Consider the following 18016-nt stretch of genomic DNA (forward strand, 5'->3'; position numbering starts at 1 on the left):
GTGTATCATGAGGGTGTGTGTGTATCATGAGGATGTGTGTAGTTGTGATGCTAGTAAAATTTGAGGGCAAACTAGTGATCAGTGTTGTTTTGTGTGATTACAGATTTTGGAAATCTATCCACTATTGCTTTAAGTGTGATGGAGCCTGTTAGTGTGAAAGAGAGGAGGGAACGTTTTCTGTAGGGTTTGGGCTTAGCTGATTCTTCTTCCAAGGTTTGTTCACAACGGAAAATGAGCTTAGATGACTTATCTATCAGCTTGGGATTAGAGAGGATCAGGGAGTGCAGTGAGGCAATCTCAAATGCTTGCATTTTCCATACTGATCAAGTAGTATATGAGAAGTTGATTCTCTCTAGAGGCAAAGCAGGTTCTAAAGAAAAAATCTCTTTGGATGAATTCAAAGGGTGTCCCCAAGATGAAGCAGAAGCAAACATTCAAGGAAAAGAGCATGAGTTGTCTTCTACAGCTCAGGAGCACAGACCCAGAGAAGCTGTTTCACAAGAAGAATTTCAGGATTTTGATGAGTAAAAGAAAGAGGAAAAACTGGTGGAAGCGCTTTGTCAACATCAGGAAAAGTGGTGAAGGAAATGTAAGGTCCAAATTGAATGCAGGGACAAATAAAACTCGAAGAATAAAGGTGAAGCAGAATAAAAAGAGGTGGCTGGAGTTCAGTGGCCTATACCTTTGACAAGAGGTTAGAGCACATAAAGGCCTAGTTTGGACCATGAAATTTAGTCCATGTGGTCAGTATTTAGCAAGTGGAGGTGAAGATGGTGTTGTTTGCATATGGTGTGTTACATCACTGGATAAATCCAATATTTGTTTCACCCCACAAGATAGTACTTCTAAAAGCAAAGTGGAATGTGACAACTGTTCTCCTCGAAAGAAACACTTAAGCTAACCCTTCATTTTCCTTCGAAATAGTGTTTTTCAAATTGAAGAATCACCACTGCAACAATTCTTTGGTCATTCCAATGATGTCTTGGATTTGGCTTGGTCTAATTCAGATGTGACTTTAACTAGCATAAGCTGTTACGTATCCTAAATGATGGCTTCGGCAGCTTATGGAACCGGTTCAAATTACACACGTCTAAACTAAAGTAAACCTTTGCGCCTTTGCCACGTTGTGCCACTGCTCTGCCACGACCCTGCGCCGTAGCGAACGCTCACCCTATGTCTTCCCTCACCGTAAGCATCTCTCTCTCCCAGTGATTATGATTTCTTTTGCTGCACAAAATTATGGTTTCTTACTCTATTGATTCCTATGTTCAATATTGCACTCACCTCTACTTCTAATGTGCATGTTATGTTCAATGACTTCACTGTTACTTTCATTCTTACTGTTCTACTTCTACTATGATGATTACATCTTCGGGTGTTTTGAATACCTCTTTTATTAGTTTTTCCCCCCTCTCTCGATGCTTAGCTTTGGTCCTTTTCTTTTGTTTATTTTTAATTTTCCAATTGAAAGATTTTCTTTTGTGTCAAGTGTCTACGATTGGAAGTCGATATTACAGAAGGACTGCTGAAGCGTCTAGTACTGGTGCATTGCCCTAAGTGTCAGAGTTGCAACCACCAAGAAGTTGGGGTCAAGCTACAGCTGGAGTCAAAGGAGCTACTGACATTTTGCTTAAAGAAATTGCAGAAGAATTTGAATTCGAATAAAGTGAGGTTGGTGCATGCTGAGTTTATTTGGACTGAGCCCCATTCCAGGAGAGTAAAAGTTAAGGTCAAGGTTCAGAAGGAAGTTCTTAATGGAGCAATACTTGAACAATCTTATCCTATGGAGTATGTTCAACAAGAGCATATGTGTGAATCTTGTTCTAGGGTCCAGGCTAATCCTGACCAGTGGGTTGCTGCTGTGTAACTCAGGCAACATGTTTCTCACCGGCGTACTTTCTTTTATTTGGAGTAGCTGATTCTGAAGCATGGTGCGATTGCCACTGCTATAAGAATCAAGCAGATTGAACAAGGTATTGACTTTTTTTTCTCTAATTGAAGTCATGGAGTCAAATTTGTTGAGTTTATAGGGAAAATTGCTCTGGTAAGGAGCCGTCATGATAAGCAGCTTGTTTCTCATGATCCAAAGAGTAATAACTACAACTAGAAATATACATTTTCTGTTGAAATCAACCCTATTTTTCGTGAGGATCTAATCTGTGTGCCTCCTAGAATTGCTGCTGGTTTGGGAAATATTGGTCCACTTGTGATTTGAACTAAGGTTACGAACAACATTGCTTTGCTTGATCCATTTACCTTGAGGCACTGTTTCATAGATGTTGATCAGTACTGGAGAGCATCCTTCAAGTCATTACTTACTAGTAGACAATTGGTGGATTATATTGTGTTGGATGTGGAGACTGTTTCATCTGAGGTTACTATTGGTGGCACGAAATATCGTTTAGCAGATGCTCAAGTGGCTCGTATTTCAGATTTTGGAAAGACAAAGACTGTTTCATCCTAAATGATGGCTTTGACAGTTCATGGCTTTGACAGAGTAGTGGCACATGAATGCATGATATAAAAAGTCATCAATGACATAAGAAGAAAAAAGGCTTCAGGCTTGATATAACTCTTATGCTAATCAATGTTATTTGGGTGCTTTTAATTCAGAGGAGTTGCTGTTAAGGATCCATCTGCTCCCCATGGAGTTTGACTTTTGATCGAGGACTATCCTTATGCTTCTGATGGGCTAGAGATATGGGATGATATCAAGTCTTGGGTGGAAGAATATGTCTCATTCTACTACAAGTCAGCTGAGGAACTTCAAAAAGACCCCGAGCTCCAAGCTTGGTGGAAAGAACTTGTAGAGGTGGGTCATGGGGATTTGAAGATAAGCCATGGTGGCAAAAGATACAAACTCGTGAAGAGTTGGTTGAAGCTTCTACTACCCTCATATGGATTGCTTCAGCTCTTCATGTTGTTGTTAACTTTGGATAGTATCCATATGGAGGTTTAATCCTGAATAGACCAACTATTAGCAGGAGATTCATGCTTGAGAAAGGGTCTCTTGAATATGATGCATTGGCTAAGAACCCTGGGAAGGAGTTTTTGAAGCCTATTACTGGCAAGAAAGAGACCCTCATTGACCTTACAATTATAGAAATTTTATCAAGGCACGCATCTGATGAGTTCTACCCTGGGCAGAGAGATGGTGGTGAGTACTGGACTTCTGATGCCGGGCCATTAGAGGCCTTTAAGAGGTTTGGAAAGAATCTTGAAGAGATTGAAAAGAAGCTTATAGAGAAGAACAATGATGAGACATTGAGAAACCGCTATGGGCCAGCTAAAATGCCTTACACTTTGCTCTATCCTTCTAGTGAGGAGGGATTGACTTTCAGAGGAATTCCCAACAGTATCTCTATCTAAGGGCTCTATGGTTGCTGAAGTACTGTCCCTGCCTTTAAATAAATGTGAAATAGAAGGAATTTGATTTCTTCATCAGTTGTGTATGTTTAAGTTATGTATTTGGAGTGGCTGAATGTACTTGTATTGCCATATATCTTATTTTGGGATAACTGAAGGACCCTAATTAGTAAAACCAACTCTATTCAGTGACTGATAAAAAAACAACAACCAAGCCTTTTCCCACTAGGTGGAGTTCACTACATGAATCAGACAATGCCATAATGTTCCATTGTATCTCTAAATCTTTTTTAATTCTTTTGCTTATGGTTTTTCTTACTCTCCCTCTGCCTCTTGTGACTAGGCTATCCTCCATATGATCTACTCTCCTTACTAAGGCTTATAAGATCATCCTCACACATGCTCAACCCTCTAAGGCAAGAATCTACCATCTTTTTTACAATAGGTGCTACCCTAACTTTTTACCCAATGCATTCATTTATGTGTGTGTGTGTGTGTGTGTGTGTGTGTGTGTGTGTGTGTGTGTGTGTGTCAGCAATCGACTTTACGCCATATAGAGGGCAGCAGTGTGTTAAATAATGGTGAGGACAAAAGATGGCAGAGAGAGACAGAAAGACAGAGAGAGAGTTACAGTGTGTCACACAACATTTTAGTCGTCTTTCTAAAAGCTATAATTCAGGTGAACATGCTTCTATTTTTTTTAAGAATTGAATTCTATTTGAATGTAAATGTTTCCACTTAAAATACGTATCTCTGCATGCAACAGATAGTTGGACTTCTAAAGGATATTGAACCTACAAACTAGTTAGTCAGCATGATGAGAAAGAGTCAAGCATTTTCTCTGCATTTCTTTAGTATTCATCAATTCACTACAACTCTAATATACACAATTGACCAAAAGACTCAAGAAATTGACCAGAGGAACAAAAGCAGCAAAGTAGGTAGCCTTACCGGAGTTATTGCTATCCTAGCAATTACATCAAAACATTCAAACATTGCAGCAACACCAGCAATCAATGCATTGCAGTTCACACACGTAAACTAGTATCAAAGATTCAAAAATTGAAGAAATGGGACACCTGAAAATTGCCCAAGAAACTAGAAAAAGCAACGCAGACAATATATGGACCAGCTTTCTGCTCAAACCCTGCCCAATCAATTTTCACTAACCCAATCAGTCACATCATACCTAACCACTATTTACAACATTGAACAAAAAAGTACAGGACAAATTAGTAAACTATATTACTTTTACACACATTTGTATAACTGATATATCTTTTTTATTTCTCGATCTCTAAAATCAAAATGCTTATGATACTTCCAAAACATTTACACTGTAAATGTATTATACTTTTCTTTCAATTTTTTCATTTATGCCAAATTAATCAAACAAACATTCCCTCAAAATTTTATTATTAGGCCAGTCACAGGGATTGTGTAGTTGTTTTGCATCTTTTAGTAAACATTGCATTTTATAATATGTACATCATATATAGGTGGGAATTTTATAATCCTCTTAACAGAGACAAACTTCAACATGTTTCCTAACTAAACTAGAAATGAAAAAGAGACCAAGCATACCTCGAACCCAAATAGTGACAATGGCAGTGAGATCTAACAAAATGGCACAAAACTTGAAGCTTTCCTCGTACCTCAATCAGCAATACTACAACTTGATGCAATCCTACCCCGCAAGGGCATTGGCTAGAAGACTCCAAGTAGATTGGGCTAGAGATCCAAGGAAAGGCCCTAGGGTTCTCATGAGCCTTAGGGTAGATTTCGAGCCCATGGGCTAAGTATGAGCCCGCTTATCTTTCTAAATATTAGAATAGGTTATTCCTTCGTCTAGGCCTTGTATTTTGGCCATTCTAGTAGTATAGGGTTTTAGCCTTGTATTTCGGGGCATTTTGAGTTGTCTTTGTAATAAGGACTTTTTTTTTTGTTATTTTCATGTTTTTTGTCATGGGGGTGAGCTTAGCTATTATAGGGGGTGTGTAGCTAAGCTCTAGCTTCTCATCTCAAGGAGGTGAGCTTAGCTATTAGAGAGGTATGTGTAGCTAAGCTCTAGCTTCTTAAGGAATCTTCTTAAGGAAGCTTCTCAAGGAGGTGAGCTTAGTTATGAGAGGGGTATGTGTAGCTAAGCTCTAGCTTCTCAAGGAAGTTTTCTCAAAGAAGCTTCTCAAGGAAGTTTTCTCAAGAAAGCTTCTCAAGGAAGCTACCTAGTCTATAAATAGAAGCATGTGTAACACTTGTTGTAACTTTGATGAATGAGAGTCTTGTGAGACACAACTCAAAGTTCAACTTCTCTCCCTTTTTCTTCCTTCAATTTCGTGCTCCCCCTCCCTCTTTCTCTCCCTCTTTCTTTTCCTCCATTGAAGCATCCTCTCCAAGCTTCTTATCCAAGGCTCATCTTGGTGGTGAAGCTCCTTCTTCCATGGCTTATTCCTTAATGGATGGCGCCTCCTCTCACCTCCTTTCCTTTGTCTTCCGCTGCATCTCCATGGTGGAAAATCACCATTAAAGGACCCCATTGAAGCTCAAAGATCCAGCCTCCATAGAAGCCCCACAAGCAAGCTTCCATCACAACTGAAGACGTATTATTATTATTATCATCAATAAAGGAAAACTTCTGTAGAGCATTCAACATTGTGTATTCCTTTAGATTCACATGCCTAATGCATTTGATTATGCTGTCTTTGATATGGTACCATGATCCTTAAATGCAAAAAGGTCATAGTCTACCATGGTTAAAATCTATGATAAAAGAATGTAATACTACCATGGTTCCAAAGATTTGGAAGAGCATTGTGTTATAGAGAAGATTGGACTAGTGCTCTCTATTCAAGAATCAGGTAAGTTTCTCATTACCACAAAATATAGAAGAATTTATATAGCCCTGCACTGGCTCATGTTATAATAATAGAATCTGTATAACCTTTAGTCTCATTGATATTATTAACACCTCAGCATTTGTGTCTGGACTGCTCTCTTGCTGTTTCTTCAAACAATATTCAATGCTGGTAATATCATAAACAAATTTACGAGGGTTGCAGATGAGCTTTTTGGCATGTTGATTACGGTGTTGTTCATTCAAGAATATGAAGGTAAGTTTGTGATATCTCAATTTAAGTTCAAACTAAAGATGGTTTGGAATAACACACATTTCACATGGAAAAGGACTTCTGATACATGTTTGTGGAAACACAGGGAATGGTAAAGGAGTTTCATGTTCCTAATAATGAAGATCAGACAACAAAACAAAATGAATTTCAGTGGCTCTATGGAAATGGGTTACTGGGAATTATATTCTCATAAGCATTTCATATGGCATTTCATATGGCAAGCATTTCATATGGAAGAGGCTTTTCAATTGGGAAGTATGACTTACTAATGTACACATAAAGGGTTATCAGTTGCATAAGCTTATATCAGAAAATTGAGGCCAAAAAGGTTATTGAATGAAGAACATGAACTAATTAGACAGCAAAAGCTACAGTACCTAAACTGGGAGCAGCAGGACAAACAATTAGTGTCTTTGGCTTCTAGCATCAATGGCATCGAGTCTTCACACAAAAGCATGGTTATCAAACAAATGAAGTTAATATGATGTGCTCTGTAAAAGTTTTAATACACCTATGAAAACTAATATTCATGTGCTCTGTAAATCAATTCATAGTACTAAACATGTGATTATTTACCTGAAATTATGTTAGCTATTATTTGGACATGGTTTGGATGTTTTAACTTGAACCCAAACATGTACTAAAAGTACCTAGTACCTAGTAAACTGTTTCTATGTTTTATCCGTGAACAAAGCCATTGCATCACTTGCCCAATTTTATTCTAATATTATTATAGATCTTCATTCCACAAGGTAGTGTAATTTTGTCCTACTTTTTCCCTTTAGGAAAAGGCAGGGGGGAAGTTGGACCCAAATTTTTTAATTTCACATGTCTTTATCTCTCTTTAGTTATGACACACCAACCAGAGTTATCACACTACCAGCGTAACTCTCTAATTCTAACCACATCAAACCTGTCTAGACCTAAGATTGGTAGCTACATTGGCCATCCAAGGAAAAGGGTTTGGACACTTATCCTAGATGAAGATGAATCTGACACAATAGGTTCAACAACCACAAATACAGTTTCACTTAACTCGTCGTAACAAACCAATTCTTTTCTAACGTGTGTGTCATGTGCATACCTTAGATGTGATTTTTTTCAATTCAACCTAATAAAGAAATATATCTCAAACTTATCACTTGTGCCAGTGGAATAAATTACACATGTTTTATCATTCAAAAATCAGTCAAACAAGGTTGAAAAACAAAGATTTCAAAACATTCGTCATTCTATTCTATGAAAATTATTGAATTCAAAGCCAAAAAAAATATAGAATGCAATATACGTCACAGAATAAAAGAGTAGATGGGAAGAGTACCTTCGGTAGTTTCTTCAAATTGTGGAGCATCTAAGTGTAACTGAAATCAATAGTTTTGCTAGCTTGAGCATTGGGTTTATGTGGCCTTGTGCTGGGTATGGGATGCACATAGAAAAAAAGCTGAGACAAATCAACAGAAGTAGCAACTTAGCATAAAAAACTATAAAACATGAACACCCACTCAAACTTAGCATACTTCTACCATCGTCCAATAACAACATCACTCCTTCCAAACTTAGCATACTTCTACCATCGTGCACACAGGTACAACAACCCACAAAGAACACGAAGTTGACCTACGTACCTCGCGGAGAAAGCTTTGAGCTTTGAGCACCCATGAGTGTTTCAGCACCCTAGTACCTAGCGGAGGAGTTTATGTAGGGTTTTCTTCGAGCCACAGTTGCAAGAGCAGTGTAGGGGGTTCTGTGGGTTCGAGTGAGCGGTTTCCGGTAGTATTGAAAACAATGTGGGACAATGTGGGTGTCGAGGGAGCGGTTTCCGGCAGATTTCAGGTGGGAGGAGAAAGAGAAGAGCTATTTCAGGCAGGAGGAGAAAGAGAAGAGCGAGTGCAAGGTTTTCGAGCGCGCGGGTTGTGAAATGTCAACATTTTAACTTATAAACATAACAACATCGGTTTTTTAAGGATAACCAATGTTAACTGAATATAATTAACATCGGTTTTGGCAAAACCGATGTTAACATCAACTAGGTAACATCGGTTTTTTAAAGAAACGATGTTAAGATCAACTCCTTAACATCGGTTTTCTCAAAACCGATGTTAACTCTATGAAGTTAACATCGATTTTTCCAAAACCGATGTTACCATATTCATCTTAACATCATGTTAACAACGGTTATTTAAATAACCGATGTTAACATGAAGTAGTTAACATCGGTTTTTATAAAACCGATGTTAAGTAACTCCATTTAATTACAAAAATGCCACTGAGCTTTCGTTAACATCGGTTTTCACAATAACCGATGTTAATGGAGCGATGTAGAAAGCCTTTTTTTTAGTAGTGCACACAGAAGGTGACTGAATCCATTTCATTAAGCCAGACTAATCAGACAGTCAACCATAATCTATGTCTCTACCAACCAGTAACACAAGAATGGAGATCAGGACAATAGCCAGAATCAATGGCAGATCCACACTTATCAAGGGGGTGCACCCTCATTTCTAAAAAGTTACATATAAATACCTAATTAATTCAAAATAGCCCAGTAAATGAATGTAATCCCTCTTACTTGCTCGGTCTTACCAGTTACACCTTTGTAACCCAACAATTGAAAATAATTATCAAGGCAATGTAACCCAACAAACAATTGAAGCAACAAATTATTATGAGATGTAGTCAAATAGAGTGCTTAATTTTGTTTCCTAATAATTAGTACAAGACAAATCTTGACCAGAAAGACTAATAAAACCAAGTGTAGAAGGAACAAGAGTTCCAATAAAACAGTAGTAAAATACCTTAACCTCAAGATTACCTTGAGTTATTTCATGATCTCTCTCTCTCTCTCTCTCTCTCTCTCTCTCTCTCTATTCTATCAAATACAATGTTTCTTTTGAGTTTACAGTAGTAATAATAATACCTTTGGAACACCAGCAACAGCTAAAATGTGTTGGCCATGACAAATAGACTCCACTGGCTTATTGTTTTCAAAGAAATGCTTCAACTCCACAAATGTGTTGGCCCAATTACCACTCATGAGTTTAGACAATCATCCAATTATCAAACCACTTTCTTTGCTGAATTGGAAATGGGACACTTCTGTTTCACCTCCAATCCAGCGTGTTTTGGTCCAATGGCCTAGTTTAACCCCAAAAGATACAACATGGAAGATTGGGATACATTACAGACCTCTTATAACTATAAGGACAGGGTTAGTTTTCCAGGAGAGGGTGATGTTAACAACACCAGTCCAGCATCTACTAGCATGCCCAAAAGGTGCATAAGGAAACCAACCCATCTCAGTGACTACATTTAGTCACGTGGGTAAGACAAGCAGCAAGCAGAGTGCATAACCATGAACACCATTAATAACAAAATCTGTTATAATAGAATTTGATGTGATCTTTACTAGGAGTGGATCGCTTGATACAGGTCACAGAGTTTGGATGATGTTACTTCCAGAAAGGGAAGATAAGTTAGGGTAGACGCCACAAGGATTACCTTAATAAGTTTGAGATTGGTTCAACAAGGAACCCAGAGAGAAGCTCTCACCAAAATTTATCAAATGCCAAAAGTTCTTCTATTGAAAACGAAATCCATACATATAGTGTATCTGAACGAAAAGATAGAAATAAACATGGGCCTTTAAATCAGTTTGCGCCAAAATTATAATGAAAAAATTATAAATAAAAAATAAAACATATTTGGCATGGGCCTTCAAATTAGTTTAGGTCTTTAACAATGATTGAAAAAATTATAAGTGAAAAATAGAACATATTTGGCATGGGCCTTCACATTAGTCTAGGCCTTTGGTAACGATTAATATGCTTAGTAGTGCCTCTGCTTCTGGGCCTTCATCCTTCTCCACTTGGACCTTGTTAAATATGTCTGCTACCATTTGTTGGAGGGTATCCACTGACTGTTTGATCCTACTCGTGATCATAGGTCCTTGTATTTCAGCAGTTTCGGGATTCTTATCATTTCCTTCTTCTTGGAAAACATTTGCCCTCAAATGTTCAGAATCATCACTTGTAACTGTTGGATCAAGTGGCCTCGGAATAATTAAGAAGGGGGGGGGGGTTGAATTAATTATGAACGTGTCTTGACTAATTAAAAATCTATCATTCTTAATGTTACTAGATTCAATTAGGCTTTTACTACTGATGTGTAATTATTTTCTCCTATTTCTTAACCCTTTTTGTCACCATTTCAATTACTTATTAGCCTTAATTGTCAAATTAACTATGCAGTTTTATCATTTGGGCCTACTTGACTAATTTTGTGTTTTTAATTTAATTTCAGGAGAATTATAAGCAATTGGGTTTGGATCCGGAATTGGGTTGAACCGGATTGGACTTGAAGAGAGCAGGATTATAAGCAATTTTATTTCATTTGGGCCAGTTTTACTTTATTTCGTTTTTGGGCTTGGACTTAAAGCAGAATTGTAAACTTTGGGGCTGAGGACATATATAACAACACTAGGGTTTTAGTAGAAGACTGTTTTAGGAGGGGGGAATTTTTAGGGTTTTGCAATTCCAATTTTTACTGTTCACGCGCACTGTTCTCGTAGAATAAAATTTCGTTTTCTGCTTCTGCCTTTGAATTCATTTTCGTTTCTACTGATTAATGGAAGGCTAAGTCTCCAGCATTGTTTTCTCTTGAGGATCAATCACAACTCTCTTTGAGGTTTTGTTATTACTATTTAATTTTGATAAGTTTTTCCTCTTCACCAATTGCTCTGTATTTGTTGCTATTAATCCATGCATTCTTCATGCTTGATTAATTGTCTCTGCGCTTAATTTACGTTCATGCTTAATGATCAGTTTCGTTCATGCTTAATGGACATGTGAGAGGGATTAATTGGTGTATGTGTTGCTTAATCACATAATGACAGCCTTAGGTTAATTTTCGCTTAGTAGATTAATTTCGGGTTGGATTAAGTGGTTGAAATGATTAGGGATAAATTCTCGTAACCTAGGATAAGAGACTTGCTTTTGAATCAAGGGGAAACAACATGTTTTAGTTCTGTTATTTCTTTTGTTGGATCGAGTGGCCTCAGAATAATTAAGAATGGGGGGTTGAATTAATTATTCCTAAACCTTTACTAAATAAAAAATTACTCTTCTAAGGCTTTTACTATGTTGTTAAGAGAATAAGGAGTAGAAGAGAAATTTAACCAAAAGTAAAAGCGAAAATTAAATGCACAACGGAAATTAAAAGAGTAGGGAAGAAGGAAGCAAACACACAAGAGTTTTTATACTGGTTCGGCAACAACCCGTGCCTACATCCAATCCCCAAGTGACCTGGGGTCCTTGAGATTTCTTTTCAACCTTGTAAAAATCCTTTTACAAGCAAAGACCCACAAGGGATGTACCCTCCCTTGTTCTCTTTGAAAATCTAGTGGATGTACCCTCCACTAGAACTGATCCACAAGAGATGTACCCTCTCTTGTTCTCAGTCAAACCCAAGTAGATGTACCCTCTACTTGTACCACAAAGGATGTACTCTCCAATGTGTTAAGACAAAGATCTCAGGCGGTTAAACCTTTGATACTTTGTGAATGGGGATACAAAAGAATTCTCAGGCGGTTAGTCCTTTGAACACTTTTGTATAAGGGAATGGGAAGAATCAAAAGAATTCTCAGACTGTGTCATTTTGAATTCTTTGACAAGGGAGAAGGGTGACACAAAAGAATTCAGGCGGTTAGTCCTTCGTTCTTTTGGAAAAGGGAGAAGAGAGACACAAAAAGAATTCAGGCGGTTAGTCCTTGGCGAATTCTTTTTGGCAAAGGGAGAAGGGAATGAAAAAGATGAATAGCACAAGTTTTTGAACAAAGAACTTTTCTTGGAAGAGAAAGTTTTGAACAAAAAATTTTAGAAAGATGAATAGAAGATGAAACAGAACAACTGTTGAAAGGGATGAAAGAAAATATTGAAAGATGATTGAAAGAAATGATTGAGATGAATTGACAGAAAGATTGCTTAGAAAAATTGATTGAAAATACAAAACAAAGCCTTGCTTTTATAGACTCTTCATGTCTGATCAAGAGAGCCATTTTGAAGAGTTATAACTTTTAGAAAAACTCAAAACCAATTTGAAAAAGTCAAAAACCATTTGAAGAGTTACGTCTTTTGATTTATTCAGAAACAACCATTGGTAATCGATTACCAAATCAATGTAATTGATTACACAAAGCTTTTAGTGAAAGGATGTGACTCTTCACATTTGAATTTGAATTTCAACGTTCAAAGGCATTGGTAATCGATTACCAAAACATTGTAATCGATTACAGCTTTTTTGAAATCAATTGGAACGTTGTAAATTCATTTGAAAGCTTTTTCAAATCCATTTTGCTACTGGTAATCGATTACAACAATCTGGTAATCAATTATCAGAGAGTATAAACTCTTTGGTAAACATGTTTTGAGAAAAATCCATGTGCTACTCAGCTTTTGAAAAAACCTTTTAATACTTATCTTGATTAATTCTTCTCTTGATTCTTGAATCTTGAGTCTTGAATCTTGTTCTTGATTATTCATGTTCTTGATTCTTGAAAACTTGAAACTTGAAACTTCTCTTGAATCTTTCTCTTGATTCTTGAATTCTTTGGCATCATCAAAATAACCTTTGAAGGCATTGCTTCCACATCTTTAATTCAAATTACTTGTTGTTTAAATTACAAAAACAAACACCCCCGAATTCGTTACTATTTCACTATTATCTGTTATGAATGTTTGGTTGATCATTACTCGTTGGGAGAACCAACGACCTAGGATCACTTCCTAGTGTTTATTTGATTCGGGTACGACCTCGATCAAATTTGGCGTCGTTGCCCGGGAGCAAGGTATAGTTTTAGGACATATCATTTCCAGTAGGGGCATAGAGGTAGACCCTGCAAAAATAGCTGTTATTTCACAATTGCCTTACCCCTCTTGCGTGCGAGAGGTTCGTTCTTTTCTTGGTCATGCAGGGTTTTATAGGCACTTTATCAAGGATTTTAGCAAAGTGGCCCTTCCACTATCCAATCTGCTGCAAAGGAGGTGGAGTTTGATTTTGATGACCAGTGTAAAGAGGCTTTTGATTGCCTCAAGCGTGCGATGACTACCACCCCTATCATTCAGGCACCTGATTGGAAAACCCCATTTGAGTTAATGTGCGATGCATCCAATTACGCATTGGGGGCTGTTCTTGCTCAAAAGATTGATAAGCTGCCTCGGGTGATCTACTACGCTTCCAGAACTTTGGATGCTGCTCAAGCAAATTACACTACCACAGAGAAGGAGCTATTAGCGATAGTTTTTGCTCTTGAGAAATTTTGTTCATATTTGCTTGGTACTCGTGTTATTGTTTATATTGACCATGCAGCTCTGAAGTACCTGTTGAAGAAGGCTGAATCAAAGCCTAGATTGATCAGGTGGGTGCTTTGGCTCCAAGAGTTTGATTTGGAGATCCGTGATCAGAGTGGTGCACAGAACCTCATGGCTGACCACCTGAGTAGGAATGAGTGTGCGTCTGAGGACTCACCCATTCGAGATGATTTTCCGGATGACCATTTGTACCTTCTGTATAATATTTCTGATTCCTTCCCCACTCCTTGGTTTGCTAATATTGTGAATTATTTGGTTGCTTTTGTTTTTCCTCCCTTAGCATCTAAAGCTCAAACTGATAAAATTAAGAGCGATGCTAAGCATTATATTTGGGATGACCCCTATTTGTGGAAATTGTGCAGTGACCAGGTTATTAGGAGATGCATTCCAGACCATGAGATTGACTCAGTCCTGCAATTTTGTCATTCTTCTACACCAGGTGGCCATCTTGGCATATAGAGGACAACTCGCAAGGTGCTTGACTGTGATTTCTATTGGCCCACCATCTTCAAGGATGCGTGGAAAATTTGTAGCACTTGTGAGCCTTGTCAGAGAGCAGGAGGCTCACTTTCATGGAGATAGCTCAACAACCCGTGTTGTTCTGTGAGGTGTTTGATGTAACGACCCGCCTCGTCGCTACGGTATCCACACTCTAATATTCGATAATTTCAATTTTTATAAAAAGAACTCCCTTAATTTTTTATTATGAAAATAGAAGTGATTTTGTCACAACATAAATTCATCCAACAACACGCCATTACTTAAGTGAATATGCATAATTACATAGAAACAATAATTCGGTACATGTCATACACATAACGAAAATTAAATATGTTCATATATATATAATTAAAATTCTAGTTTTACATCTTTAACTCAACAAAATAAAACTTAAAAACCAACTACGAAGGAGTTGATTACAAAACACAACTCTCTCCCAAAATAACGCCAACGTCATCACGTCGGCTCGTCGGCTCCTCACCAGAATCTTACTCCCTAAACCCTGCCACTGTCATTCTGCTCCCACGAACAAGGTTCGTGATCATCACAGGTATCAACCACACGATACAAAATTGCAAGGGTGAGTTTATTATAAAAGAACCAATACCAATTCCAAATAACCACAATTAGCAAGGAACATAGGCAAACATGATAAGCATGCACAACAATCATTATTCAACACTCATATCCAACAAATATTCATCATTCACATCCAACAATTACTCATCATCCATCCATGGACCCAATCAAGATTGCACAGAATGATGCATGCACCTGACTCAACACTCAGATGCAATGTGGTACGTACCAACAGCAACCAAATCTCAGGAAATAGCCTAAGCGTGTCCACACGACACTCTCACTTAGGGAACTGTGCTGAGTTTGTCGAGACCACCCGGTTGTGCACGTAACAGCCCCCCTCCCATAGGTGATCAGCCTGGGAGCCCAAAGGTGTTCCCTACCAGGTGACAGCCCCCTAGTACAAAGTACACTTGGCCACAGTTACTCTATTTCCTGTGTCGTATAAGCTATGATCACGACCAAAAGTAAGTGCCAAAGACCATGGACCAATTAAAGTGCCTAAGCATCCCCTCAGGAATGCTTAGATAACCACGCTAGTTACCCACGTCTGGGCCATCTGACAAGGTCAGTGCACTCTACCCCCCATGACATACAATTCATACGACGTATGATCGTGGCCAAAAGCTAGTGCCAAAGACCCTGGAAGGTCAGTGCACAGTGCCCCCCATGATCATACACAACATCCAACGTATGAGCGTGGCTAAAAGCTAGTGCCAAAGACCCTGAAAGGTCAGTGCACAGTGCCCCCCACGAACATACACAACATGCACATGCCAATGCATTTCCAACATCAGTCAAAAAATCGTATTTCCATGTCATTCACAACATAAATATCATCTCATCTCAATGACATTATCAACAACAACAAAAACCTCATTTCATATTCACATATTCATCAATAATAACAATTCATGTTGACATGGTCTTTATTAACAACGTCATCTCAAATCAATATCATCATAATTATCATTATCATCACCTATCAATTAAAATCCTTAGCAACATCAACAACAATTCAAACAAACACAACAATATCATTTCCACACGCAAGGTCTTCAAACAACACATTTCAAACAACCAAAACAATATCATTCATCACAATACATACATACATACATATACACACACACACACACACACACACACACACACACATATATATATATATATATATCACATCCCATTAGTTAAAATGTAATTTTCTTTGAAGAAAAATCAGCATGCAACAGGGACAAGCAGATATCCTCATAGCTAGGTTCCTTGACCCTAACTATGGTGTTAAAACGGTAAATTTTATAATAAACTCCCCTCACCTATCGTGAGCTACCCCGCGGATTCCTCGTCGCGTCACTTGAAGATTCCTTTTTGTCCTTGCTCGTCAATTCCACACAAGCCTCTACCATGCCAAAACGAAGGAGACTTAATATGGATTTCAGAAAACAAAGCTAGTAACAGTGCTCTGGGTCAAACACCCACATCACTACATGAAAGAGCTGAGAGCATTTCGGGTTTTACAAAGGAACGTCATTTGGAAATTCCGACCACGCCAATGTGACCGGGGTTTAGTGTAGGTTACGAAAATAACATGCATTTCATGAAAGGATAACGTTTACAAAGTCTCTTTCTCTAAGGTTTTTCAAAGGAAGCATAAGACATGCAATGGCGGTTCCAAAGTTAGAAAAGATGAAAAGACAAGATGGAACTAACAAGAAACATGCATAGAACCATGGTTACCTCGAAAGAAAATGAAAGGTCAAATTAGGGTTTTCGTTCTCTACCGAAACCGCAAGCCAAGTTGGAAGATTCTGCTTCGGTTGAAGAGTTCCTCTCGGTGTGGGTTTTTAATGGAGAACAATGATGGTTTGTGGTGGCTAATGGTGGCTATGGGTGATGGAAAAAGTGCTTGGGACTTTACAAATGGCTTTGGAAGAAAGAAAGAAGAAGAAATGACGTTTTTCCTAAGCTACACGAAAGCAAAGGCTGAAGTGCTTAAATAAGAAATGCTCTCGGGAACGGAAGCTTCTAGCACACTCCAGAAATCTTCTTAAATATCCCAACGGTCAGATCATGGACAAGTGTCTTGTGAAGTTGCAGACCAAATTTCGAGAAGATCCAACGGTTAACGAAGGCTGGGCAGCGTTTTTACCGAGGTAGCTTCATGTAGCTTTCTCTAGAAGCTTCATTAGGAGGCTTCCTCCATAAGCTTCATTAAGAGGCTTCTAGCACACTCCAGACATCTTCTCATAGATCCCAACGGTCAGATCATGGACAAGTGTCTTGTGAAGTTGCAGACCAATTTCGAGAAGATCCAACGGTTAACGAAGGCTGGGCAGCGTTTTTACCGAGGCAGCTTCATGTAGCTTTCTCTAGAAGCTTCATTAAGAGGCTTCCTCCAGAAGCTTCCTCGTGGCTTCTTTGAGAAGCTTTCTCAAGAGGCTTCTTTGAGAAGCTAGATCCTTATTTATCCACATCCCTCTTTTAACTAAATTAACCTCCTTAAAAATAATTATGGATGAAAATAACGCAACAAATAATCAAACATCAAATATAATTACTAATAATATATAATATATATATCAGGGTGTTACATTTGATGTCTGGGGTATAGACTTTATGGGGCCTTTCCCTGTCTCTTTTGGCTTTGTTTATATTCTCCTTGATATTTATTATGTTTCAAAATGGGTGGAAGCCAAACCCACCAGAACTAACGATGCTAAGGTTGTTGTAAATTTTGTTAGATCTAGTCTGTTTTGCAGGTTTGGAGTCCCTAGAGCCATCGTTAGTGATCAAGGAACCCATTTTGGTAATAGATCCATGTATACCTTGCTAAAAAAGTATGGGGTCGTGCCCAGAATTTCCACACCTTACCACCCCCAAACTAATGGGCAGGCTGAGATTTCAAACAGGGAGATAAAAAGGATCTTGGAGAAGATTGTGCAGCCAAACATAAAGGATTGGAGCACCAGGTTGGATGATGCTCTTTGGGCGGATAGGACTGCCTACAAAGCACCCATAGGAATGTCTCCTTATCGGGTTGTCTTTGGCAAGGCATGTCATCTTCCTGTAGAGATAGAGCAC

At 38.2% G+C, this 18016-nt stretch overlaps 1 protein-coding gene and 1 pseudogene across 1 annotated transcript; both read left to right on the forward strand.

Moving 5' to 3' along the window:
- The first annotated feature begins 231 nt into the window (after window positions 1-231).
- LOC100782072 (60S ribosomal export protein NMD3-like) lies at window positions 232-2464 on the forward strand (annotated as a pseudogene).
- Window positions 2465-2467: 3 nt separating this feature from the next.
- On the forward strand, window positions 2468-3469 carry LOC100781523 (linoleate 9S-lipoxygenase-4-like). Its single transcript, XM_014763603.3, has 3 exons — window positions 2468-2497; window positions 2669-2812; window positions 2941-3469. The coding sequence occupies exons 1-3, from the start codon at window positions 2468-2470 to the stop codon at window positions 3367-3369; spliced, it is 603 nt and encodes a 200-aa protein (XP_014619089.1). The 3' UTR covers window positions 3370-3469.
- Window positions 3470-18016: the final 14547 nt, after the last annotated feature.

The sequence above is a fragment of the Glycine max genome, chromosome 11, assembly GCF_000004515.6.
Source record: "Glycine max cultivar Williams 82 chromosome 11, Glycine_max_v4.0, whole genome shotgun sequence".
Taxonomy (NCBI): Eukaryota; Viridiplantae; Streptophyta; class Magnoliopsida; order Fabales; family Fabaceae; genus Glycine; species Glycine max.

Excerpts from the sequence above, each read along its gene's own strand:
- LOC100781523 (XM_014763603.3), top strand. The coding sequence starts at position 2,468 with ATGGCTTTGACAGTTCATGGCTTTGACAGA. Across the intron at positions 2,498-2,668 it reads CAGTTCATGGCTTTGACAGA|GACTATCCTTATGCTTCTGA; the intron begins GTAGTGGCACAT and ends CTTTTGATCGAG. Across the intron at positions 2,813-2,940 it reads GGTGGAAAGAACTTGTAGAG|TATCCATATGGAGGTTTAAT; the intron begins GTGGGTCATGGG and ends AACTTTGGATAG.